The following is a 27,937-nucleotide window of genomic DNA, read 5'->3' as shown; positions in this document are numbered from 1 at the left end:
ATTGTGCGCTGGGATCAGCGTTCCCCAGCGCACTCCCAGCTTTTAACGTCGGAAAAAGAAGCTAGGTGGACACAGGCCCATAGACTGTATAAATAGCCAATAAAGACTGTATAAACAGGTGAGTTATATATATAGACGGTATAAACAGGTGAGTTATATAACAATTCATCCACCATACAGTCCCGAATCAACGTCTGTTAACGTCTGGTAACTCGCAGGAAGACGAATCAAAGCTCAGCTCATTCATTAAAAAAATATATAATAACAACAACAGGAGAAACCACCTCCAGGTTGAAGTTCTATCAGAAATAAGTTAACCAAAGCATAGGCTATAATTCAACAGCAGTGGAATCAAAGGTAGAGGGGGAATTGCTGTTTCCTGCAGTCTCGTCTGTGCACGTTCCCTTCCAAAAAACTAACCTTATAGTATTCCTGTGCATTTATAGCCTACTAAATAACCTATATCTCAACAAACCCATAACTCCATATAGGAATATTATAACAGATTTTAAGTTACGGCCGTCAGAGCAATAAAAAGGGGAAAGGCATACAGTTTTCTCGCAATACGCCTGCAGCCCCTGATTTTTTCTCTTTTCTTTTTAGCGTGGCGAGTCGTGGTCTGAGGATTCCCTTTCTGTCAGTCTCTCCTCAAAACAATCCACAATCCAGCAGGTAGGCTTTTTTGAGTGCATCTGATAAATCCCTCTAAGTCGTAGGTTGAGGATATTCCCTCTGATCACTCACAATATTTAGATTTCCCTCGGCAACGCTAGTTCACATCTCCATGGCAACGATATAACGTCATGCCAGAATCCCTCCTCGCGCTGCGTATGTCCGCGTAAAAAGGCAACGCTGACTCATTGTGGGCCTTCATAACGGCAATACTGCGAGATCTCTGTGTAAAAGTGGCTACAGAGACCAAAACCATTTTTTGTACCAGGCTGTAAACATGTTTATTTCTGCTGTAAAGTCAGGCATTGTAACATGGGGGTCTATGGGGATTTACTGACTTTTGCAGGCAGCCTCAAATGGCGATTCAAGGAACTGCAGTTTTTGCCACTTCCGCATTGGCTTCATTTTTCAGAACTGGAGGTTGGGGCTTCGTGAAGATTCAACATTGTCCAATAAACCTGCAGCACTGTGATCACATGACTTCTGTTTACATCCCAGAGAACCACAGTTACATATTCCCACATGAACTTCAAGTCTGAAGTTAATTCTAGTAACAGCAAGTACTGTATAAATTGTAAAATGATGTATAAACCAGTGAGTAATAACAGATTGCCTTCGTTTTCTCATTCAAACCTCCAAACCTTTCTAGAAGTATTCCACATTCGATCAAAATAAAGCTCCACTGGAATCTTAAAAACTTCTATAGCTTCCATTTCCACCAGTGACTCCAGAAACAAAATAAACACAAATTCTGACGGGGAGCGAAAGGGGCAGCAACAAGGCAACTTTCTGGGCAATTTTGGAAAGCAACATTGCCAAATACATTGCCCAAAATAGTTGCATTGTAAGTCACCACCTTAACATTAAGTTTAGTTGCACAATTAATCAAATTGTCATTTCAATTTCCACAATTAATAATAATTTGAAGAACATTGGAATATCTGCAGCAGAGAAACATTTGATCTCTGAACATGCAGCTGGAACAGAGGTAGGGCTGTGCAATATATTGATATTATATCGATATCGTGATATGAGACTAGATCATCTTAGATTCATTTCATGTTATGGCATAAATGTTGTTTTTTCCTGCTGCATTACAGTAAAGTGATGTAATTTTCTGAATTGACCAGACTGTTCTATGTCTTTAGCCACTTATGGCTCATTTCCACCACATGGTACCACATGGTACTGCACAGTACAGCTCGTCTCAACTCGGCTTTACTCGACTCGACCTGAAGTAGTGTCTGCTTCCACCGCAAGTAGTACTCGCTCCATCTGCCCTCCGTCCACCTCCGGTCATAGCAACGCCGCATATCTGCCCTCCGCTTGTAACGTTAAAATTAAATCCCTACAAGGAACTGGTTTTAAACTGGTTATGAAATACTGGTACCTAGGGGTGCACCGATCACGTTTTTTTTGCCACCGATCACCAATTGCCGATCGCCTATGGGAAATATCTGCCCAACCGATCATCGACCGATCACCGATTACCGATCACCGAAATATAAACTCCTCAAAAAAAGTTTGGAAACGTTATTTCGGTCTATTTTTTTCTCCCCTTTAAAAATACCAATTGGCATTGTATTTTATATCGTTGGAAAGCCTGATTAGTGATAGGGCTTTTTTTTTATAAAAAAAAAAGAATTAAAGTCCCTGGAAACCAAAATCCACAAAAACGTTCTAACTATGTTATTTAGGGTCTTATGTTAGTAATTTTGTGCCTCCGAAATTATTATACATTACTTTCAACCCAAAGCCTTAAAATCAACACTTTTCTACAAGATTCTACAAAGTACTTCCTCATTGAAGACAGCAGTGCGCGAGGTGCTAAAACGCAGGAGCTTATGACGTCATAAGCTCTATATAACCTTTGTACACGCGCGCAATCCGCACCCACCCTCCTTTTGTCCGTTCTTTGCCCCCAGTGACAGCGCTCCCTCGCTGTCCGTCTCCCTCCCACTCTGTGTGCCGTCGTGCCAAGCGCTATGCTTCTCTCTCTCTCTCTCTCTCTCTCTCTCTCGGGACTAGTGAGAGAGAGAGAGCACAGAGAGAGACACACAGGCTGGTGACGCGAGGTTACTCTCTCTCACACACACACACACACAGACACACATACACAAACAGACACAGTCGCGCTGTGCAGTTGCAGCAAGTCTCTCTCTCTCCCTCTCCGAGCAACGAACACACACACACACACACACACACACACACTCGTGCTGTGTGTGCACTCGATCTCTTTCTCCGTTTCCCTCCCCCCCTCTGTCTCGCGCTCTCTCTCTCTCGGAAAACCTGCTGCAGACGGAACACGCCCACACAGTCCGCGGAGAAAATACACTCTAAAAAATAATTGATTCTCATGAGTTTTGCCACGACTGTCAAACCTAAATTTATATACTTTGCGACGTTCATCATCGTTCAAATTTGGCTGGTGGCTTATTAACATAGGGTCCTGTGATGTGATGAACTCAAAATGCTAAATAATAAAGAAATATTTCTGGTTTCCAGGGACTTTAATATAAAAAAATATCGGCAATCAGCCGATCGCATATTTGAGGTAAAAATCGGCCGATACAGATTGCTTGCCGATCGATCGGTGCACCCCTACTGGTACCTCTATATGACCTACATGAGCAAATGAGACCATCGACTAGGAGATTGGATATGGATATACTGTATATATTTCTTTGTTGTTATTTACATGCTTGCGTACCGCACTGTATAGCGGAGGACGGGGGGGGGGGTACGCTACGGGGAGACGAGAAGCCGGCTGCCCGGCCAGTCGCTAGGAAAACCCACGGCTCTGGCCTAGCGGAGCCGCAGACTTTTCTCTCTCAAAACAATTGAAAACAACCGTCATGTTAAGGCTGAGCAAGGAGATCGATTTTATTTCACCGGAGCTGAAGGCAGCAAGACAAAAGACTGCTGGAAATAACAGGAGAGTTTGGGAAATAACGTTACACAAAAGAGAAGTCGTCTGCAGTGTTTTCACGTCACCGCATGGTACCGGGTCCGCAGCCCTGGAACCTCGACAGAGGTGGTACTAGAAAAAGTACAACTCAACCCGGGTTGTCCTGGTTTTTTACCGGTGGAAAGATACAAAAAAGCGAGTCGAGACGGGCGGAGCGACGCCAATACCAGCAGTAGAAATGGGCCATTAGTCATTATATCCACATTATTGATGATTATTTATCAAAAATCTCATTGTGTCAATATTTTGTGAAAGCACCAATAGTCTACAATATTGTCATGATATCAGGGTATTTGGTCAAAAAATATTGTGATATTTGATTTTGCCCACATCGCCTACCCCTAAGATTGTCCAGCTGTTGATGAAGATGCAAAAGCGCAGTAAAGTTTTGCTCCTCAAATCATCAAAACGAATAATCATTTGTAATAATCATACGAACAAAGTATTGATTAAATCAATCAGAATGATCATTGTAGCCATAGTCACACAGCAGTTAGGAATGTCAAAGATGCTTGTGTCATAAAAAAAGAAATTCAGACTCAGGATCTGATCATCCTGACAGAACAGGGGTAAAAAAATAAATAAAAGTCTCTCAAATCGTGATTGGCCAACTGGGCCGTGGTGGGCAGGCACTTCAGGAGAAATCAAAACCACCCTGGCAGGTCCACTTCCTGTTCATCAGGAAATCTTTAAAACTCTTTTTAAAAGCAGTCTAGCCACCTCATTGGCCAGGACTCCAGTGGCTCCGCCCTCAGTTGATTGACTCGTAGGCCACCGCCGGGGGTGTGGTCCTCTTCCGCATGCAAACGCAGACCCCACCCACCAGGAGGAGGATCATGGGAGTTCCCAGGCCGACCGTCATGATGGCGAGAACCAGCGGAGAGAAAGAATCGACAGGAGGAGTACCAACACCCACCAACAAAGTCCTGGGAGAGAGAGAGATAGGCAGAGAAAGACAGGCAGGCAGAGAGAGAGAGACATACAGTGTAAAATGCTGCAATAAGCATGTTTTGACCACTTGTAAATAAACAGCAATAAAGAAAAGCAGCATGCATAAATGCTAACAACTACGCTAAGGAGAGCTCCAATCATTAATCGATTAGGTGTTATTAATTATTAAATAGACCGCCAACCATCTTAATAATCAAATTATTTTAATAATTGAATTTTTTAAGAAGAAAAGAAAAAGTAAAATAAAAAAAATCTCTGATTTCAGCTTCTTAAATATATTCTGGTTTCTTTACTCCTCTATGACAGTAAACTGAATATCTTTGGGTTGTGGATATTGTTTGTGATATTAAGTTTTGATTACTTCATTGGTTTCACTAAGATAAAACACCACCTATAAATCCTCCCTAGGACAAACAGCCCTCTCGGTACAGGGGTTAAAATGTGGAACTCACTGCCCACACACATTAAACAGGATTGAGCATTTTAAAACTAATCTAAAAAGAGTTCCTGAAGAGTAACTACCAATGTTCCCATAAATGACTGTGGGTTATGACCTATGACCTAACGATGACCTATGCCCTATGACCCTATACGATGTTTATAGCCTTTGTTTATGATTGTTTGTGCTTTTTCAGATTTCCCCTCCATTTTACTTGGCCAATTCCCCCAGCTGCCGACCTGGGAAAAGCCGTAGACACACACACATGCTTCCTCCGATACAGCCAGCCGCTACTTTTCACCTGACGGCAGGGAGCTTCACCAGCAGGACGTAGCACGTGGGAAGATCATGCTATTCCCACCAGTTCCCTTCTGCCCTGAACAGGAGAGGCGCTAGTGCAGCGACCAGAACACATACCCTCATTCCGGCTTCCCACCCGCAGACACAGCCAATCGTGCCTTCATGGACACCCAACCAAGCCGGAGGTAACACGGGGGCACGAACCTGTGACCCTCATGTTGGTAGGCAGGGAATCTACCGCTACACTACCCGGACATGTGTTGCTCTATGATTGATCGATTGATTGATTTTATGATCCTTGTTTATGTTTACTGTATATTTTACTCTCTTTTACTGTACATTGCTTTTAACAGGTGCTTTTAATAAGATCTAGGGACGGACATTGCAAATTAGCTGTGATACGTTTGGTAAATGTTAAGGGCAGTTTAGAGTCCAGCGATTTATCATAGCCCAACGGGCAATCGCTGAACGTGACGACCTTTCCAGAATCGCTTGACGCTGATTGTGGACGCTGTCGTATAAACACCCAGGTGATAGGAGAACGCATCGCAGAGGCACAGAGCAGGATGCGTTATATTTTCACATGGATTAATGCCAACACGGACGGACAGACAGAGAAGCTGCCAAGTCAAGTCAGTCACGTTACCGTTTTGATTGCAACATTACAAAACTGTCTATCTGCTTGCTAACATGCTGTATGGTTATGCTGTATGTTACTTACCCTCTGTGTTGAGAATGTCTGCTTTCCAGGCATTTGCCCTTTTAACAGCATCTTTATAATCTGCCCGGTCGTTAGCCCAAAGGCACGGGAACCGTGTCATTGTGTTTATTACATTTTTTGACAAATATGTGATCGTCTGCCATTGTTAATTCAACTAACTAGCTAACTAGTGGCTTCAGAAATTGCGGTAGGAGAGAAACAAATTGTGGTTGTCATGACAACGGAGCCAACGATGGGGTCAAAGTTGAATCCAGATGAAGTCTTGACGATGGTCGCAACGTTCATCACAACAATGGCATATCGCCCGTCGCTGGAAGTATAAACACTTGTCGTTATCACCGACGATGGAATGTGATCATGGTCGGTCGCAACGACCATAAATCGCTGGACTCTAAACTGCCCTTGATATGTATGTATGTATCTGTCCCTATCCAAATAATAAATGAAATGAAAGAAAAAAAAACACTCTTATAAAACAGATAGTTCTCGTCCTTGATTGTGATTGGCTGAGGCGCGTTCAAAGCCGTAAAATACTCTATAAATACACACCTGTGACCGCATGGGAGCTACTAAATCTAACCATGCCACCTGACTCCCAGAGTGCCTTGCGCCGCCGAAGAAAGCCGGGCAGTCGGGAGTCGGAGGGATGGGGGGCGCGGGGGCTCAGAGCGTCTGTTTACGTTTACGATGGAAAGTGAAGGGAAATGTTTTCTAATACATGATTAGATCAATCACCTAAACGCTATAACACTTTACAAACATATTTCATTGCAGGTGTTTGATTGATTTTAATATGAAAATGAAGGGACATTTTCAAACTTAGATTTTTTTTTGTAGACACAAATCTACTTTATACCAGGACCTATTATATTATATACGGTATATCTATTTATTTTTATTTTTATGATTTTTCCCCATAATAAAGGGTTGAATAATATAAAATGTGTCCCTTCAATTTTAATCTCTGACTGGAGGGGGGCTTGAAGGACGACATTGCTTGGTGGAAGAAAAATTATTTGTTACAATATTGCATGTTTTTGTTGTTCAAACCTTACCAGGTAGGCTATTCACCTTATTCACCACGCCCACTTTTTCTCTCTTGCGTGTTCGACGCAACATATTTGTTCTTCCGGTTCAGCCCTAGTTGGCGGCCATTTTCAAAATAAAACGTCAGTATGAATGAAGTTTGGCAACATTCAGAATTAAGCTTAGCTACACTGCGGCCAACTTCAGTTGCATGTTCATAACGTTACTGCTGCGAGGAGCCGATGGCTGTACCCGGTCGGCATTTAACGTTAGTTACAAAAGCACGTCGACAGTGTTTTCTCACTGCCAGTAGCCTACAGTAGGGTTTGACAGATAGCACACTCAGCGCTCCCGGTCCTCGCTGCTCGTTAAGGATTTCCAATAGGCGTTATTCTGATAAACTGGTCACATATATGTTACGTTCTCACCCGACAAATATCAAAACTTTAAAACAGTTTGGGTTTTTTTTTGCTTGAAAACAGCTTTTTGGCAAGTCTAAATGACTGCGGTAGGCGTACTCTGCATCCGTGTTTAAAACCGGAAAGACGATTACGAAATGACGTCATGCAGAAGCGTCCTTGTATGGGCAAAGAATAAGGTGAATATGTAGTATATGTAGTATAGGTACCAGGTAGGCTATATGTAGTATAGTATAGGTACCAGGTAGGCTATATGTAGTATATGTAGTATAGGTACCAGGTAGGCTATATGTAGTATATGTAGTATAGGTACCAGGTAGGCTATATGTAGTATATGTAGTATAGGTACCAGGTAGGCTATATGTAGTATATGTAGTATAGGTACCAGGTAGAGCTGTCACGATTCCTCGAGTACCTCGAATAACTCGAATAATTAAATTGATCGAGGCCAAAATGATTCGCCTCGACACGCATCTGAGTAATAGAAGAGAGTGGGTAAAATAGAAATTCCGACGGAACCTTAAGGCAACACGTGAGAGCGCGTTACGTCAGTCCGTCACTCTACCTGAAACGTCAACAAACGGGACCACCCGAAAATGTGGCTACACTTTCCCAAGATAGACTCAGACAACACTGGTTGCAACATTTGTGATGTGAATTGCAAAGCTGCCCAGGGAAACACCTCAAACTTGAGGAAGCATGGTCAAACACAAGATATATTTACAGTAGCTAAATGCTGAAGACTGTAACGTATTACTAGATAGGCTGAGGGTGAATGAAGCAGGCACCGCAGCTAATGTTAGCAGCACCTCCTCAGCTGTAACGTTGAGAGAGGCATCGACTACAACATCAGGTAACGTTATTTAATTAGCTAGCGTTAGCTGGATAAGTTGTTTCACTGCAGTTGTAGTTGTTAGATAACGGGGCTTTTCACTGTCTTCACAACGACTGCAAAACAGAGATCGCTAACGTTAACGTTAGCGTTAACGCTAACGTTGCTGCAGTAATTGTCAAGGGTTCAACATAACATGAAATAAAAAGCATTTGACAGCTTAAACCCGTGGCTTTTTATTTGGAAGGGTTACATTTGCCGTAATATTTATTAACATGTCTTAAAATGCATTAGAATCTTTTTATTTTTATTTTTGGGGTTAAAGATTTTTAAGATTTTTTTTAATGAACATTAGAGCAAATATAATACGAAAAGCCAAAGGGTTAAGCTCTCAAATGCTTTTTATTTTATGTTTCTATGTACTACAGAGCCTGAGATATGAAGGCTTTAGTGAATACCGACCGCTCTCTCTGAGAAGTTTGGACCGTTTTCTGTGAGAAATACAAAGCTCAACCTAACATTAACGTTAGCGGCTAATTTAACAGCGTTTTGTGTGTGTGTGTGTGTGTGTGTGTGTGTGTGTGTGTGTGTGTGTGTGATCACACTAGCCTGTTGGTGTGTGAGAGAGAAAGAGAGAGTGAGTGTGTGTGAGAGAGAAAGAGTGTGTGTGTCATGCAGCTGTAAGGTAAATGAAGGATGTAAACTAGCTAGTAAGCCATTCATTCATATTATTTAACGGTTGCTGTACACTGGAAGAACTCAAACGTCAGGTTGAAAAGATGAATGGTGCCACTGCCAGTTCTATGCAATTTAAAAATCAAAATGTTGTTTTTTCTAAGAAAGAAACTAATGTAGTTGTTTATTTGAAGAGATTTATCTTATTTTTTGGTGTATATTTACGATAAGCCTTTGAAAACACAAAAAAGGGTTCTTATCCGATTACTCGATTAATCGATGGATTATTCGGTAGAATACTCGATTACTAAAATAATCGATAGTTGCAGCTCTAATATGTAGTATAGGTACCAGGTAGGCTACATTTTATAAAAGCAATAAGCCCATTGATGCTGTGATTTACAGTGATTTTACAGCAGCTAAGCCTCTTAGGGCTTATTGTTCAGTACCCACCAGCTGAGGAAGTTTGTGCTGCTGTAGAAGGGTTCTCCTGTGAGGCCGAAGCTCATGTTGAGGGCGGAGCTGAGTGGCTGTGGTCCGTAGAACGCCCTCAGCAGGTCAGAGGAGGGCGGGGCCAGGTGGGGGGGCAGTGGGGCGGAGTGGTGGCATGGCGTGGCATCCTCCAGGACCGGAGCGCGGTGCCGGTAAGCCACCGGCTTCCACTGCACGAAACCTCCGTTAGCCACAGAGCTGCTGTTAGCTGGAGAGGAAACCCACTGAGACACCTGAGGAGGGGGGGGGGGCAGGAAGTTAGGGGTCAACGGATGGAGGTGGACAGTGACATCTGGGGCACGTTGCAGGGTTCATACACATGGATTTTTTAATTTTTTTTAATTTTCATGTTTCTATTTGTTGGGCATTCAACAGGCATGTCATTCTGGGCGAGCTTGGACACATCGTTATTGAAACACAGACAACATGCACGCTCCAATCTGCATTTGCAGACACAAATATTTCCTCATTGCCTTGATGAGAAAACAATGCAGCTTAAAACATGCGTTGGCATTGGGGAATAAACTCATGACAGTGGAGAGAGGAGTGTGAGCGGAGTAAATACACCGATAACACATGCCCTAACGGCCTCTGTTCCGTTGCGCGGCGTGTTCTAGCTCGATATTGAATCATTTTCAGATATTTCTGTTCTGGGTGATCAGGATAACATTAGTCTCTCCCCAGACTCAAATATTATGTTGAATCGCTGTGCTCCGCATACTACATACATGAGTCTGTGCCACTTCACAGCCACAGCTGCCCTTTGAGGGTGGGTCTAGCGGGTTTGAAATTGAATGAGTGATAGGTTGTAGCACCAATGAGAGAGTGGTTCGAGAAATGGGCTGCGCCTGCCGTGCGAGGCAACCAGGTGGGTTAGATGGGCGGTTTCAGGGTGGGTGCCTCCCCGATCGCAAAGTTGTTACTGGAAGGCGAATGGTGAATCCAGCACTCACCAATCACTGGCCAAGATTCCGTTCACAGTTTGGTGAGAGGAGTGTCCCAGACCCAGAGAGATCTGCTCTGCATCAGTGTATCAGTGTAAGAACTCTCATGGGTCTGGTGTTGAGACTAGGATAACATAAACCAAGCTGAAAATAAGGTCCAGGTTGTAAAAAACCAGAACTATCCTTTAAAGTCGAGGTGAACCGGAGGCGAACGCAAATGCGCGAGCGTCGCAGACTGAAACAAATCTTGTCTGAGATGACAGGGTTGAGAGGCGGACCACAAGCCGCACAATGCCGGGTGTCGATGATTTGATTTGACAATTCTGTCGACTGGCTTTGGCATTGGTCAATCATGGCGTGTTCCACCCCCAAATCGAGTGGGATTCAGCGTGTTGTCGTGCTACGCGAGTGTGATCCGCGGAGTACCAGGCAGCCACCTGCTTCGTGCAGAGCGAGCGGACAATCCGATCCATGGTTGATGCCCGCCCGCCTGGAATCTCCGAGGGGCGACCCCTGACAACCACGCTCTCAAGCGTGCGCCTTTATCGCTATTTCTGTAAATACGATATTCCTGGAATGCGCGGTTTAACTAGCCAGTTACATTTCTTTGCATTCTTAGAGATTATAGTTTTAGTTTTTTGCTCATGTTTCATACAATTGGCCAAGTTAGTACGTAGTTAGTTTATGGGATAGGAATTCTGCCAGATGACAGGCACTAGGCACCATTTTCTACTTCATTTGGAAGAGAAAATTATCCTGAAATGAAGATTTGATTGACAGCTGCCATGTCGTGATATGATTGGTTGAAATGGGGTAGAACTTTGATTGTACTAGGTGACGTCAGCAAACTGTAGATTACTGTTATCAATGAAATCTTGAAAAATGAACTTTTGATGTGAAAAAGTGTGAAAAACTAAAGAAATTAGATTTGTGATTTTTTTTTGCATACATTATTAAATAGGTGCACTGAATACCCAGGTATTTGAACTAAAAGAAAAGAAAAGTCATTTTTGGGTTCAGCTCGACTTTAAGGCGATTTCTTCAAATGCCCATCCCTAATCGCGATATTTTGTGAGTATCGTGATATCGACATCCACCCTCCCAAAAAAGAAAGAACCTAACTTGTGGCTCTTTACTAAGTTAACACTGGGCACACAGTGGAGGTGTTACCTTGAATATGGACGGAGTGTATTCATCGTCAATGGAGCGGAAAACCTCCACTGTGTCCAGCGGATAAGCCCCGCCCACTGCCTGCAGCTCCAGGGAGAACCTGGAGTGATTGGCTCTGGGCAGCACGCCGTCCAGCCACACCATGATCTGGGAGGAGTTTGCGGTGTGGAGGAGGTGGGGCCACTCCTGGACACGCCCCCCAGACTCAAAGAAGGAGACCTGCAGAAAGAGGAGAGAGATGTGTTCAAGGTTTAAAAAAAAAAACTTTAACGATTATTAGGTACACTTATGGTCATCTGTAGTCCTCATCAGAGGGATTTTATTTACAGGTGGTTAAAAAAAATCATGATAAATTAAGTACAATTAACAATTGAAAGGGAAACTTATGATGTTGGTAGAAAGTACAGTATTATGGCATTTTGGCCCACTGGTGGCTTAAACAGACTGATGTGATAAATGCATGACACTTTGAACGATGGGCAGCAGAAAACACTGCACAGCTCACAGCACCGCACCCCAACCAAAGGCTGAATCCAAATGTGCAGGAATTAGAGACAGTTTCAGAAATGACTACCGTACTTTAGACGACTCTAAAAGTCAATTTAACAACATGGACTTTTATACTTTGACTTGATCAAAGGATTTGAAATAGTTCTGCAACTTTTATCAGTGTTTTTAACATCTGCCACTCTGTGTATTAGAAACATCAGTATATAAGACGCAGTGTTTTGGGGGGTCTCCTACTAGTGGGGCTCAAAACAGCACCTATAGGTCGCTTCCGGAAAGAAGCGCCAAAATTGGCACAAATACTGCTTGTGGACTGTTATTTTGATAAAAGTAACTGGCCACGCAGAAATTTTATTTTTTTCCAAGATGGCCGCCATTTCCAGCCTGAAAACACTATTTTGGGGGCAACTTTGGTTAGAATTTTCCAATATGAATGATCTTGTTATCAAACCATACATTTATGACCACAGAGAAGCCAGATTTATTCCGTGAAAATTTCAAAATGGCTGCCATTTTAAAGATGGCTGCCATTTCAGCCATTTTAACCATAGGATTTCACTGTCCAGGGCGATTTTGATGATTCTGGTGTCAAATGACAGGTTTTTAACTATGGAAATTTCAGAATTATACATCAGAAATGATTTGTATATCTCCTTTTGCCATTTACTCTGCATATATTTTCAAAGTAATGTGAAAATATGCATAAACAACAGTATTTTAGAGATTTAGTATTTTAGAGTAAATGGTAAAAGGAGATATACAAATGATTTCTGATGTATAATTTTGAAATTTCCATAGTTAAAAACCTGTCATTTGACACCAGAATCATCAAAATCGCCCTGGACAGTGAAATCCTATGGTAAAAATAGCAGAAATGGCAGCCATCTTTAAAATGGCAGCCATTTTGAAATTTTCATGGAATAAATCTGGCTTCTCTGTGGTCATAAATGTATGGTTTGATAACAAGATCATTCATATTGGACAATTCTACCCAAAGTTGCCCCCAAAATAGTGTTTTCAGGCTGGAAATGGCGGCCATCTTGGAAAAAAATAAAATTTCTGCGTGGCAATTACTTTTATCAAAATAACAGTCCACAAGGAGTATTTGTGCCAATTTTGGCGCTTCTTTCCGGAAGCGACCTAAAGGTGCTGTTTTGAGCCCCACTAATGGTAAAAAATAGCTGAAATGGCAGCCATCTTTGAAATGGCAGCCATTTAGAAATTTACATGGAACAAATCTGGCTTCTCTGTGGTCATAAATGTATGGTCTGATAACAAGATCATTCGTATTGGACAATTCTACCCAAAGTTGCCCCCAAAATAGTGTTTTTGGGGCGGGAAATGGCGGCCATCTTGGAAAGATCGAGATTTCTGCGTGGCCAGTTACTTTTATCAAAATTACAATCCACAAGGAGTATTTGTGCAAATTTTGGCTCTTCTTTCCGGAAGCGACCTATTTTACATTGAAAGTGCATTTTTTGAGCCCCACTATACCGGCAAAAAAGGTTTCCTATAGCTATTTATAAACACGTTTATACCATTGAGGTTATGGTTTAGAGCAGTTAGGCCACAGCTGTTACCTGTTATTATAGAACCTCCTTGGTGTCAACTACAGTAACGCTAACATAGTGACAGCCTATTACAGCAGCACTAATAACGTTAGGAGGAGCGGTGCTGGCATTGTCCATTAACGTTTCTGTTGCGTTAGGATCTGTTACAAAATAGCGATGGTGGCCTGAGTTATACACGGCTGTAGTAGTAACATTAATGACAGCAATAAAAGCTCCAGGGTTAGTTTGTATACCACTCTGCTGTCTGCAGACGTGACGGGAGAGTAGGATGAGAGCGATGTGACTGTTGATCATTAACGTTAGGAGATACAGGAGAAACTTCAGCCAGCTCCTCACACAGCAACGTCTGTTCACCTCATGTTACCACAGGTAACCTGGGTTTCCGTTATCCGGTAATTGCCGGATTTTTACAGTTCTAATGAATCAAAGTCCGACAAATTAAAAATCTAACGGTCACCAGGTCTGGTGAAAATAATCCCCTCTCAGCACAATTTGAGTTGTATTAAAATAGTCTCAAATTACATTTCCACACAGCCTCCTCCTATTAAATTAATATTTTTACGTGTAGGTTATAGTATAGGCTACTTTATGCGATGAACAAAACAACGAAACGCCTAATTCACAAGGATGCACGCACTATATATACTGTGTGTGGCTATGCTACATATTAACATGCAGGGAAAGAGATAGAGATGAGACATGTATTTTCTGAACCCAAGCGGGTCTAAGGTTATTGTCAATGACGACGATAATGTTATTATAAGCAGACTACAGCTGACTGACACGCGGTTCTTCAAATCGCTTTCCGAACGGACAACAGGCTAATTAAACTTAACAAGCGCAGCAGGGAATACGTGCTTCACTTTAAACTGGAAGAAAAGGTAAGAATACATTATTGTTAGTTACCTGATAGCCTTCATCTGTGACGCTGATAGAAGGACACTTTCCAACCTATCCATTTTATATTTGTGTATCGAGTGCCATTTTTCCTAGTATAAAAATAGTTGTACTTGGTTAAACACACACATACACGTGTGTGTGTGTTAGGATTGGTCCGAGTGAAATGCTATGGTCTATATGGAAGGATTTTTCTATGGAAAAATTAATGGGAAATGAAATCCCTTAGGACATACCGTATGCAGAACCTGGAAGAGGGCATGACTTTAGCACTCTTTAGAACACGGCTCTCTTGAATACTCGATTCTGATTGGTCAATCAACAAGATTCACCGGTCATTATTTCTCGACAACCGACCGCTGCTCTGCCACACCTGGATTAATCAGTTGATAAGAGCCTTTTGTCAGCAACCACTACTAATTAGGCCAACCAGTTGCAGCTGTGGTGTCTTGTGTGCCAATTACGAATGAAACCGCTTTGTCGTTAAAAACGCTATTAAAAATTATATTTGAATAAATATTTTTGTCAGATTATTGAATGATTTAGTTGTAGGCCGTGTTCTAAGCGGGATAATGTATAGTGAGCTGGTGATTACTGGAAATAATGACCTTCAGGTGAATGATTAAGCCCTCCGCTGCGCGTCGGGCTCAATCATTCACCTGTCGGTCATTATTTCGCCAGTAATCACCGGCTCACAATACATTATCCCTTACATATAGGCAGAGATGGGAAGTAACGAAGTACAAATACTTCGTTACTGTACTTAAGTAGATTTTTCGAGTATCTGTACTTTACTTGAGTATTTAATTTTCTGACGACTTTTTACTTTTACTCGTTACATTTTAACACAAGTATCTGTACTTTTACTTGTGTACATTTTCAAAACAGGTTCGTTACTTTTGTTTAAATGCACGAGAATGTAATTTAAAAACGAGTAGAAACGGGAGAACGGAGCAGTAATAGACGAGTTTCCCAGCGCTGCTGATAAAAGCTCATTCCAGCTCCGCCAATAGTATGACTTGGCACTCCTCCGGGGCGTGGACAAAGAAGAGAAACACGGATGTTCTCTGAGGGGAGACACACGCAGACATTAGGAGCCGTGCAGACAGCCAGCAATTAGCGCTCCTCTTTTTGCAATTCATTCTCTATAAGTACGCGCTTAGCGCGCATCTCTTTCAAGAAGCATTTCATCGCGTTTAAAACCTGGTGGTGTTTTTTTTAGCGCAGCGCTCTGGGCGCTGAAAGCTGAGGAAAGTTTAACAGGAAAAGTGCCCTGCTCCTCTTCACTCCTCCCACCTCGAGTCTTCTCCCAGGAGAGGAGGATTTTCATATCGCTGCTGCCAGAGTTGCCAATAATCTGGCTTTTCCAATCGTTCTTTTTTAAATAACCGCTCCCTGCGTGCATGGCCCCTTATGGTGTTGTTCTAACACATACATTCAGTTTGTGCACTGTCAACATTCAGCTAATATGGAATATGGTGGTGTTCTAACACCAGATACAGTTCTGTCTTAATAATAAACCTTGAATTTGTGAATGTGATCAACCTGTGGACATTCAGTTCCTTATCCATTAGGTATCAGTATCATATCAGTCTCGAGTATTGTGATTCTGCACTTTGTAAGGGACACCTTGTATCCAGCAGTTAAACTTGTCTAACTATTTGCACATTCATATATCATGGAAATATTAATGAGGGAGGACTAGATATGATTTTAATGGGGGGTTTTTTGTGTGGAAAAACCATAGCACACTATTTAAAGTAGAGTTTTAAGATGTGTAAAACATTTGTAGGGGATCTTTTATCCTCAAATTATATTCTATGATGTGAGGTTCAGTCATTCAGAAAGTTACGGTAAAAATACTTTTACTTTTACTTGTTGGGTACATTTCAGAGCCTGTACTTTTTTACTTTTACTTGAGTAAAATAATTGAATCAGTACTTCTACTTTTACCAGAGTAGTTTTTTACACAAGTAACTGTACTTCTACTCAAGTACAGAATGTCAGTACTTTTCCCATCTCTGCATATAGGTCACACGGGTATATAAGACACACTCCACTTTCAAATGTATTAAGTGTGTCTTTTATACCTCATATACCGGTCTTATATACCAGGTTTTACGGCACGACTCTCCTGAACGTGTGTAACAGAGAAGCAGAGTGAAAGAAGACCTGCAGGCAGAGGGAGGTGTGGGGGAAAGCCGGGGAGCCGTCTCCTCCGCAGAGCTGGTACTGGTACTGGCCAGGAGCCGATGTGTTCTGAAGGGACCAGGTGAAGTTCTGCAGCTCGTACGCAGGGAAGAAGGCGGAGTCAGGGACCTGCTGCGGGTCGGCCGTGTCGTTCATGTCATCGTACTCCCACAGCTGAGAGCCAACAGAGACACAATCCAGTTCAGGGTTATTCACCAAGTCCATCTACCTGCTTCAGTCAGAGAGAGGACGCTTACAGATTGCTAGACTACGCAGCCTTCAACATGGATACTGGACTTGTAAGGGGATGAGCACGTACTGTAGACTATTTCCACAGCGTGGTGGCATAAAATACTATTATTTATTTATTTACGTTAGAAAGAGTTCGGCCGGAGTGAATCAATGAACAGAAATAGTGGACAGCGCCATTCTGCTATTTTAACTGTGTTGTGGTCAAAAAGTATATCGTCCTAAAAGGATTCAGGTGCTCTGCTGCCACCTATCGTCGAATAAATGTTACTGCAGCTTATTTTTTTAAATCAAAGCGGTACACCGCGGGGAAAGGCAACGTCACCTCCCCCTGGTTATACAGACCTCTGTATATGGGGAATGATCAAAATTAGTTTCGGACACTACACAGATTTTTTTTCCTGAAGATCATTGCTTCACCAGATGCGCCGGGTATTCATGTGACGCAAGCAATCCATGCCCACTATCACATAAACGACTGAGCTCACGAGCAGATTGAGATGTCCTCAGGTAGTATTGATGTTGCATGTTTTGACTGCTAAATCCTAAATAAATCATTGAAATTCTAATTACGTGCATGTGTGGTTTTGTCAACTATGGTGCTGTCTCCTAATAGCAAGCTTTGCAGGTCAAGTAGCTCACAAGCTTGTTAGCTCGCAAGCTAAGGACTTTCTTCTCCTTCAGTAAAGACAACCGCATTGCATTGTGGTATACCGGGGAAAATGTAGGGTACATTTGCTGTTCACTAGAAATCCCTGTGCATTGTGGGTATTTTATAGTGGACTAAATAGTGAATCAAATTAACAGTTGAGAAATCGGACACTATATTAAAAAAAAGGCGACATACTAAATAGTCCACTATTTCTGTCATAGGGACCGATTCCGAACAGGGCTAAAGTCTGATTCTGAGACTCAAATCTTTCCAGCGATACCATTGGATGCTAGAATGTAAACAAAATGACAGTCATATAATTTGGATGGAGAGCTTGTGAAACTGTGATGGTCAAGAGTCTCATAAGTGATTACCACAGCAGAATAACATGTAGCTGATATCACCATTCATGTTCCTGACAGCAGAATAACATGTAGCTGATATCACCATTCATGTTCCTGACAGCAGAATAACATGTAGCTGATATCACCATTCATGTTCCTGACAGAATAACATGGAGCTGATATCACCATTCATGTTCCTGACAGCAGAACAACATGGAGCTGATATCACCATTCATGTTCCTGACAGAATAACATGGAGCTGATATCACCATTCATGTTCCTGACAGCAGAATAACATGGAGCTGATATCACCATTCATGTTCCTGACAGCAGAATAACATGTAGCTGATATCACCATTCATGTTCCTGACAGCAGGATAACATGGAGCTGATATCACCATTCATGTTCCTGACAGCAGAATAACATGGAGCTGATATCACCATTCATGTTCCTGACAGCAGAATAACATGGAGCTGATATCACCATTCATGTTCCTGACAGCAGAATAACATGGAGCTGATATCACCATTCATGTTCCTGACAGCAGAATAACATGTAGCTGATATCACCATTCATGTTCCTGACAGCAGAATAACATGGAGCTGATATCACCATTCATGTTCCTGACAGCAGAATAACATGGAGCTGATATCACCATTCATGTTCCTGACAGCAGAATAACATGGAGCTGATATCACCATTCATGTTCCTGACAGCAGAATAACATGGAGCTGATATCACCATTCATGTTCCTGACAGCAGAATAACATGGAGCTGATATCACCATTCATGTTCCTGACAGCAGAACAACATGGAGCTGATATCACCATTCATGTTCCTGACAGCAGAACAACATGGAGCTGATATCACCATTCATGTTCCTGACAGCAGAACAACATGGAGCTGATATCACCATTCATGTTCCTGACAGCAGAACAACATGGAGCTGATATCACCATTCATGTTCCTGACAGCAGAACAACATGGAGCTGATATCACCATTCATGTTCCTGACAGCAGAATAACATGAAGCTGATATCACCATTCATGTTCCTGACAGCAGAATAACATGGAGCTGATATCACCATTCATGTTCCTGACAGCAGAATAACATGAAGCTGATATCACCATTCATGTTCCTGACAGCAGAATAACATGAAGCTGATATCACCATTCATGTTCCTGACAGCAGAACGTGATCATGTTATTATAATCTCATCATGTAATAATGTTATGATGTCATGTTATGTCATAATTTAGTCCCTTCATTTTTGTCTCTCTCTCACTTATCTGGGAAGGTGGTCCTCGGAAATGTTTTAACTATCAGAAGTGGGCCTTAAGTTACAAAAGGTTAAACCCCTGGTCTAAACAGTGAAATGACGTGTCGATTCAAATCATTTTTTGTAATCAAATTACTCTGGTTACTCGAGGAATCGTTTCAGCCCTAGTGGACACAGGCTGCATTCACTAGACAGGCTGCTGCGATCAGCTCCGTCTGAAGTGTGTGTCAGCTTTGTGTCTACTCCACTGTCACCTCGGACAGAGTCCCCCCCGTAGGCAGAGCGGGGAAACGAAGAGAGAGAAGCAGAGAGAGGGAAGCAGCCTAGCGAAATGACAGATGGTTTTGAACCGGTTTTATTCTTATGCAAATTGCCACACGCATGTAAACACAATGGGCAATTATCGAGGTAAGAATAGAGTGAGAAAAAGAACGATAAGAGTGCTGAACACTCCCCCAGGTGTTAGCGACGCTCATGTTCAGCAAAAATAATGAGCTTGTTCAATGAACGGGGCTCTTTTAGCACGTTCATGCACAACACTGCTGCAGACTAAAGGGCTCATTATACTCGAGCAAGCTCCGTGGGGTGGAGCTCCGCGAGTCACCGTGCGGACCTCGCGCTGGGGCAGATGCTTTTATACTCAGAAGTGATCAGCCAAGTGATCAGCATGTTATTGTACAATGGTAATAGTGTGAACAGCCCGTGAAAAGTCGCAATGAAACGCTATTATGTGCAGTACTGAGTGTGCTTTCACTCTCAAACAACCGTACATCAGCACATGAATGAAACACCAAACTTGTTTTTACTGAAAGCCATTTCAGTTCTCAGCCCTGATAGCCTACTCTGTGCTGCTTTTAATCTCTCTCAAACATGCTCTCAACACAACACATTTACTTGGTGAAATGACTAAAAACGAACAGTTGCAAATCAAAGTTTATAGCCTACCACATGGGTCAAGAAATGTGGTGAAAACACAGCTCAGTGTTCAGGGCTCAGTGGCTTGAAAGCGGCCATGTTTGGAGAATAGCTGTGCGGAGGTCGCGCTGTGAGAAAAATCTTCAGGTACACGTAGGGCTGGGCAATATAATCGATACGGCAATATATCGCAATATTTTATTTCCCGATACTGTATCGATACTTGGACGCCAAGTATCGTGATATTATTATTATTATTATTATTTTTGCAGGCCATGCCATGCCAGGCCTCTGCATCTGGTGATTCCCACCCCTAATCGATACTGTATCGATATTTCCCATATCGATGCATTCAGTAACACTCAACACTCAGTAGTTTTGACTAAATTTGTCCACTAACTTATCAGTATAAAGTGATGTACATATTATTACACTACCTGCGTGGTACACAGTGTGTTGTATCTTTAGCTCTATTATTTAATTTTGAGTAAATTCTGTAGAATATCGCAATATATCGCAATATGTATCGCAATATGTATCGCATCGCAATATATCGTGATACAATCGTATCGTGACTCAAGTATCGTGATACGTATCGTATCGTGAGATCCTTGCCAATACCCAGCCCTAGGTACACGGTGGGCGGCCTACGGAGGTCGCGCCCAATACATTGACGTAATTTGACGCGTCCGGCCCTCGCTCCACCCCCGCGCCCTTCACGGCATGGTGAGCATAAAGCAGCCAGAGGCTTTCAGTTGTATTAAAGCCTTTATTTTTTACATTGAGTGATACACTTTACTAAAACACTCATATATGATATGATGATACCCTTATGATACCCCAGGTGTGCATAAACTACAGGTTAAGAACTTATTTTCTTAAATACAAAAATATGAAATTATTATTGGTTATTGGTTATTATCGTATCTGTTATCGGACACGAGAAGCGTATCGTATCGTATCGGCTGAAAGAATCCCCCCCCAAGTCTATCAATCCCCCCCCCCCCCCAAGTCTATAAATATACCCCCTATCTGAAGAACATAACGGGGGAATTCTAGGCCTAAAATTCACTAGAATTGTAGACCCTGGTCTATGGGGACTGCCTTTTGCAGTCAGCCTCAAGTGGCCATTTGAGGAACTGCAGTTTTGGGCATTTCTGCATTGGCCTCAATGCGACCAACTCAGACTGCCGCCTCAAGAATAACATGGAGCTGATATCACCATTTTGATTGCTCATTAGTTTGAAGTGAAAAAACCTTTTGAAAAAACAATTTTCAATGCCATTCATTCATTTTCAGAGACTTTCGAAGCCAGTGGGCCTTTTTCACAGCAGCCATTTTGCATCTAAAATGCAGGGTAAACACAGGTGCAACCAAACATTAATGAGGGCCCCAGCACTGGGACACATAAATGGATTGGAAGTTGGAAACCCTCATTAATGTTTTGGTTGCACCTGTGTGTACCCAGCCTTTTAAGCCCATGGCACACCAAACATTCTACAGCAAACAGATGTTTGTGTGGTGTGCCATGGCTGTCTGTCCTTGTTTGGAGACGTTTGGTCTGATTCAACATGTTCAATCCTTGTTTGTCTGTGTTTAGCCCATGGCACACTGAATCATCCAAGTTGTACCAGGGCTTTAGATACATACAGGCTGCTGTGAACAAGGTCAATGATGGATCCACACTGCAGACTGTCTCACCCGGCTGAAGACCACGGCGCTGCTGAACAGGATGCTGCTCTCTGGCTCCACCCTCAGGCTGCCGGTGGTGTTGCGGGCGAGGAAGGCAGGCCAGTCGACCTGCAGAGACACAGGGAGACTGATTAGAGAGCTGCGGGCCCCTCAGGCCTGGCTTTCAATAATTAAATAAAATAAAGTTGTATCACTTGCTTAATTTTACACAGAGTGAGACAAAGAGGAGGAGCGCATAGACACCACACACACACACACACACACACACACACACACACACACACACACACACACGCACACACACACACACACACACACACGCACACACACACACAAACACACACGCACACACACGCACACACACACACACACACGCACACACACACACACCCTCACCGTGACGTTTTAATCTGCCACTCCAGTCCACAATCCACGTCATGACATGTTTCAGTCAGCGTAAAAAACAACAACAAAACAAGCTGCGTGTGTCCGTGTCGTGAGAGAGAAACAACATCGATGGCCCACAGTCCCACTGCAGTGCTCCATAGTGGAAACATTTCAACCTGTTGAAAACGAACTCATCCACCATACATTGTGAGGACACTAATGTGACGTTTTTCAATGCAGTCTGCTGTTTTAATTTCGATATGCTTGAGTGACATAATGTTTCAGTTTGTGGGCATTGTTGCTTTTGGCAATTAAACGATCCAACGTTCTCTTTCTCGAGCCAACATGTTCTCTCAAACTTCCTGCCTGCAAGCTAGCTAATAGGGGTGGGGGGAAAAATCGATACACCATAGGATCGCGATATTTTGCCTGACGATATTGTATCGATATTGGCAGGCCATGCCAGGCCACCGGGCTACTATAAACTTTAGTTCCAAGGCCAGCAGTAAACAAACGGTAGCATATTTTCATTTTGTTTTAACAGTAACAGTTTTGTCATAACAGTAATTTACAAATTCCCCAGTTACTGAATGGGCTGCGCAAGATGTTTTGTTTAAGTGAAGTTGCATTGTTCAAAAACTACCTAAGTCCAGTAGTCCACACACACATCCAGTTAAGGTGGACTGTAAGTAGACTGTAACAAACAGTTCAGTTTGTCAGGTGCATGCAACTATGTCATGACTTTATGAAAATTGTTGGTCTGTCTACTTGACAATGTTGCTGCAATAAAATGATTGAAGTCAGATGTACAGACTGAAAAATTGTTCTTATATAAACCAGATGTTGACAAAGTATTCCTTTGGTGACATCATTTGCAGTTGAAAAAGTAAGAAATCGCAATATTCAATATATCGCAATATTCAATATATCGCAATATCGGCGATATCGCAATACTATCGTATCGTGAATCAGGTATCGTTTTAGTATCATATCGTGGGCATCTGGTGATTCCCACCCCTACTAGCTAAGCTAATGTTAGCGACTTTGAGGTTAGCATAAAGATTTCAGCGTTCATAATTCAGGTTAAATCCATATCGTTGTCGCTGGGTGCGAGCGCTGTTTGAATGCAGCCTAATCAAGGAAACGTTTAGAACATCTGTGAAGCGGAGCGATATACACACAGTGTGCTGTTATCATGAAATATCAGCACTGCTAAGATCCCTCTTGTCCAACCAAATTGCTCGGCCAGAACTAACTGTTGTATAAATATAAATAGCATGTGTGTGTGTGTGAGGGGGGGTTCATTTATCTTCACAATGTTTTCATATCACAATATATCGCAGACATTTTTTTGCAATGTGGTTTTCCCCCCCAATATGGTGCAGCACAAGGTCAGAGCACTGAGTGGAGAGGTGTGTGTTTGTGTGTGACCCACCTTGACTCTGGAGGAGGCGGAGTCAGTGTGGACCAGCAGCAGTGCCGGCGCCCCCTGGCTGCAGAGCAGGAAGTGCAGCGTGTCGTTGTGGCCCAGCGCCCTCACGTGCAGCAGTGCGACACCAGGGGGCAGCGGGGGGTCCGATGGGCTCAGGCCTGGGTTCAGCTCCACAGAGAGCTGCAATCACATGAAGACAGGGCCCGAAATTAGAGCCCGCCACCCGCCAATGGCGGGCATATTTTAGCTTTGGCGTGTTAGGTTTGGCGTCCCTCCGCCACGTGGCGGGTCGCAAAATAGTCGTCATGTAATATTAAAACTGTGTGTAGCCGCCTGTGTCCACCAAGCGTCTTTTTCCGACTGTTAAACGCTGGGAGTGCGCTGCGGAGCACTGATCCCAGCCACAATATACAAGGAAGCAGTCTGAAATTAACGTTAGTTCAGTGCAGTAGTATACTGTAACACGAGTGCTTCCTGAGGCTGTTCCATTCTGGCTCTCCCGTATAAGCTACCAAACGTGCCTCTGGAATGAAATGCAGTCTCAATTTAGCGGAGGTAAATTGACAGCCGAACGTCGGGCGAATCAATCAATCAATGAATCAATCGCTCGCACTTGTTGCCGACACTACTCGTATGATACAGTATATATGAGGAGATAATAGTTATCATGTGTGTTTTGGTGCGCAGCTGGCTAATAGGCTACCAAACATGACTGGAGTGGAATGGAATGCAGTCGTCAATTTAGCGGAGGTAAAAAGCATCTTTTAACCTCTGCTAAATTGACAGCCTACATCGGGCGAATTAATCAATGAAACAATCGCTCGCACTTGTTGCCGACACCACTCGTATGATACAGTATATATGAGGAGATAATAGTTATGTGTGTTTTGGTGCGCAGCTGGCTAATACGAGTGCTTTGTGAGGCTGTTTCATTCTGGCTCTGCCTTATATAGGCTACCAAACATGACTGGAGTGGAATGGAATGCAGTCGTCACTTTAGCGGAGGTAAAAAGCGTCTTTTAACCTCTGCCAGCCTACATCGGGCGAATTAATCAATGAATCAATCGCTCGCGCTTGTTGCCGAGCTATGATGAGGAGATGAATCAAAATGCTTACCCACCAATAAAGCCGAAGCGGAGCGGAGAACGAGTGCAGGAGAGCTAACGCAGGTGCCAGGTGTGAGTGGGAGAGAAAGGTGTGTAGCCCAAGTTGTGCGCTGTGCACTGAGACTGTCGCAGTTATTACTTTTAGCTCCGTTGTTTTTTTTACAACAATTTAAGCTCAAGATTGACTTGACATGTATTGATTAATCAATCATCAATCAATATATTAAAATAATTTGCTTCAAATTTTACTCTGGCCTCTTATTTAAGTGTGTATTCTTCAACGTAATACCTTATCTACTTGAAATGTACTGAAAAAAATTGATATAGGCTATATGGATATATGTGACACAAAAATGCGTTTTTTTTTTGGCCGGTAAGAAATATGCTTGGCGGGGGTAGATGTTTTCCATCTACCCGCCACTGGCCGGTGGGTCAAAAAGTTAATTTCGGGCCCTGCATGAAGACGGACGTTTCAAAGCCAAGGAACAAGTGCAAAGAAAAAAACATGCAAATTAAAATGAAGGTCATGAAAAGAGACAAAAAGGACAAACAAATGACAATAAATAAGAATCAAATCAATAAGAAATTACAGTATAAAGCAGTCAGAGCAGGGCTAACGGGAAGTGACATCACCCCACAGTGATGATGACATCATCATCAGCTGCTCCAAAGTCTGTCAATGAATCAGACTGAACAACACACCAGTCTACCCCCCCCCCCCACACACACAAACACACACAAACACACGTTAAGAATACAAAAAACAATGACAAGCTTCCATGTGATGACCATTGACCTTTCCTGAGCAGTCTGTGGTTTGTTTTGATGGAGGAAACATCAGACAGACACGTCACTCACTCTCACACACACACACACTCTCTCTCACACACACACACACACACACACACACACACACACACACACACACACACACACACACACACACACACACACACACACACACACACACACACACACACACACACACACACACACACACACACACACACACACACAGTACGGCTTCCCAGTCCCAGTCAGTCTACTCTCAGCTAGCAGGCAGCTCTAAGTACTTGCACATGCATGCATTATGTGCAGTAACTCAAATCCTTATTTTACAGTATTACACTAACGTATTCGCCATTTTGGTGTCCTGTGATGTCATCAGTGACAGTGAGTGATGTCATCAGTGATGCGAAGTTGTGTAATTGTGCGCTGGGCATGCCAATAGAGCAGATGAGGCCGAGCTGCGGGCGAGGCCGAAGTTGAGCAATTGTGCGCTGCGTGACATCACTCGAGCACTCCATGTGATCAATGATGGCCACTCGAGCAATTGTGATGTCATCAGTGATGCAAATTTGTTGAGCAATTGTGCGCATGCCAATAGCGTAGGCGAGGCCACGCAGCAGCCGAGCTGCGTATGCAAGCCGGCACACTTTTTTTCCTCTTCACTTTCATGCCTTTTGAAGCGTTTTCTAATAATCACAGTTATTAACGTTTGTGAAGATTATCGTGCTGAACCAAAATTCGCGTTCTCATAAACTTTCGTTAACCCCAGACCTTATTTTATGCATTTAAAGCAGGACTAAACCGACCAGATTTCTTGCAAAACGGCACTCCACTCGATCCGAAAACCCCGCAGGCAAGATGGCCGCCCACACTCCCCTCCTTCGCTGGCAGAATTCCTCCCCCATAAAGTAACATATCTTGGCCAATAAGTATGTAACATACAAAATAAAACAACCCGCAATATCTTAATTTTATGTAGAATGCAGAGGACATGTAACTGTTTAGTTAAACTTGCATTCCAGGAATATTGTGCTCTAAAGATAACGTTAGTGGCTCGAGACTGTTTCGTCCTGAAACCCACACGCTTTGCGCCAGCGTAACCTATGTGGGATTCGAAATAACGCATCCGAGATAGAAAACGTTATGAATATAGCCACGTTATAAACAACAAACTAACGCTGGTGATCCGTATGGAAACAGTGTTACTCGAAATGGTTAAAAGTTATATCAATTTGGTCATTCAGTGGCATTTTACTGCCATATAACATAACTAACTAGCGGCTAATATTAGCCACAGTAGGCATTACCCAGGGATGCATTGGTCTTAAAGGGCTCGCGCCGCGTGAACTACAGTAATAATCAATGGGGAAAAAAACAAATTTTTCACATGAGTGGGGCGCGTGCTAAACCCACCGTGACGTCACGATGTACCAAATATCCCATTCATTTGAGGGCACAAAAAAAAGCAGTGTTCAACCCATAGAGGGAACTTATGCTGCTGAAAATGATACAAATGGTACAATGGTAACAGTTTGGTCTCAAATGTGGAAATTTTGACCAGAATTCTTCACACACCACCCCCAAAGTCATATAGTTTAAAAGCTGAAAAAAGTGTTTTGGGGTTTAGTCCTGCTTTAAGTGAAATCCCCATTCTAAAACCCCATTCACTTTTCCCCTGACAAACCCGCAAGTATACTTCCGGACTCATTCCTGCGGTTCTCTATTCTGCACCATCTAACCTCTTGTATTAAGTCAAGAAATAGCAACCCTGTATACAGGCTTCCCAAACGCTTTCATCTTGCGACCCAAAAGAGAAATGTGGAGTGAGAAATACGAGATATGGGGAGTGAGAAGAGGGTCATTTGAGTGAGTCTCACTCTCAAATGAGTGAGAGTTGGCAGCTCTGGTCAGTCCGAGTGTCTGAGTCCAGTCAGTCAGTCAGTCAGTCAGTCAGCAGTTTCTCAGCCTCTCTGTGTCAGTTGGCTGCTGCTGCTTTGGTCACATGAAACTCGGCTGTTGTTGTTGTTGTTGATGATGATGAGGTTGTTTACTCACCTCGCGCAGGTAGCCGTCTCCCGGGCCGAACAGGCCGGCGGAGCAGCTGAAGGTTAGAGCACAGAGGAAGAGCGAGACGACGCGCTGCTCTCTGCCGCCCGCCATCTTTCTTGTTATTGTGACTGAGCGGCTGATGAGGTCACGTGTCTCCTGAGTCAGCTGACCAGCTGACCCAGCCGGTGCCGCGTTCACGTGCTGCTGTGTTGTATAATGTCACTTTTCACAAATTTCTCATACATGTCTCCTCATGTCGTCGCATAA

The 27,937-nt window shown here is 43.0% G+C and overlaps 1 protein-coding gene across 1 annotated transcript; it reads right to left on the bottom strand.

Annotated features, from left to right (window-relative positions):
• Positions 1–861: 861 nt before the first annotated feature.
• glmp (glycosylated lysosomal membrane protein) lies at positions 862–27,781 on the bottom strand (the record flags this gene model as incomplete). The annotated part of the gene is made up of 7 exons (XM_083646284.1): positions 862–4,566; positions 9,457–9,728; positions 11,610–11,828; positions 16,757–16,948; positions 21,917–22,015; positions 23,730–23,906; positions 27,677–27,781. 7 exons carry the CDS (start codon positions 27,779–27,781, stop codon positions 4,392–4,394), a joined length of 1,239 nt encoding a protein of 412 aa, XP_083502410.1. The 3' UTR covers positions 862–4,391.
• Positions 27,782–27,937: the final 156 nt, after the last annotated feature.

Source organism: Poromitra crassiceps (assembly GCF_964638095.1).
Source record: "Poromitra crassiceps genome assembly, chromosome: 11".
In the NCBI taxonomy this organism is placed as follows: Eukaryota; Metazoa; Chordata; class Actinopteri; order Beryciformes; family Melamphaidae; genus Poromitra; species Poromitra crassiceps.
This window is presented reverse-complemented; position numbering and strand designations above follow the sequence as displayed.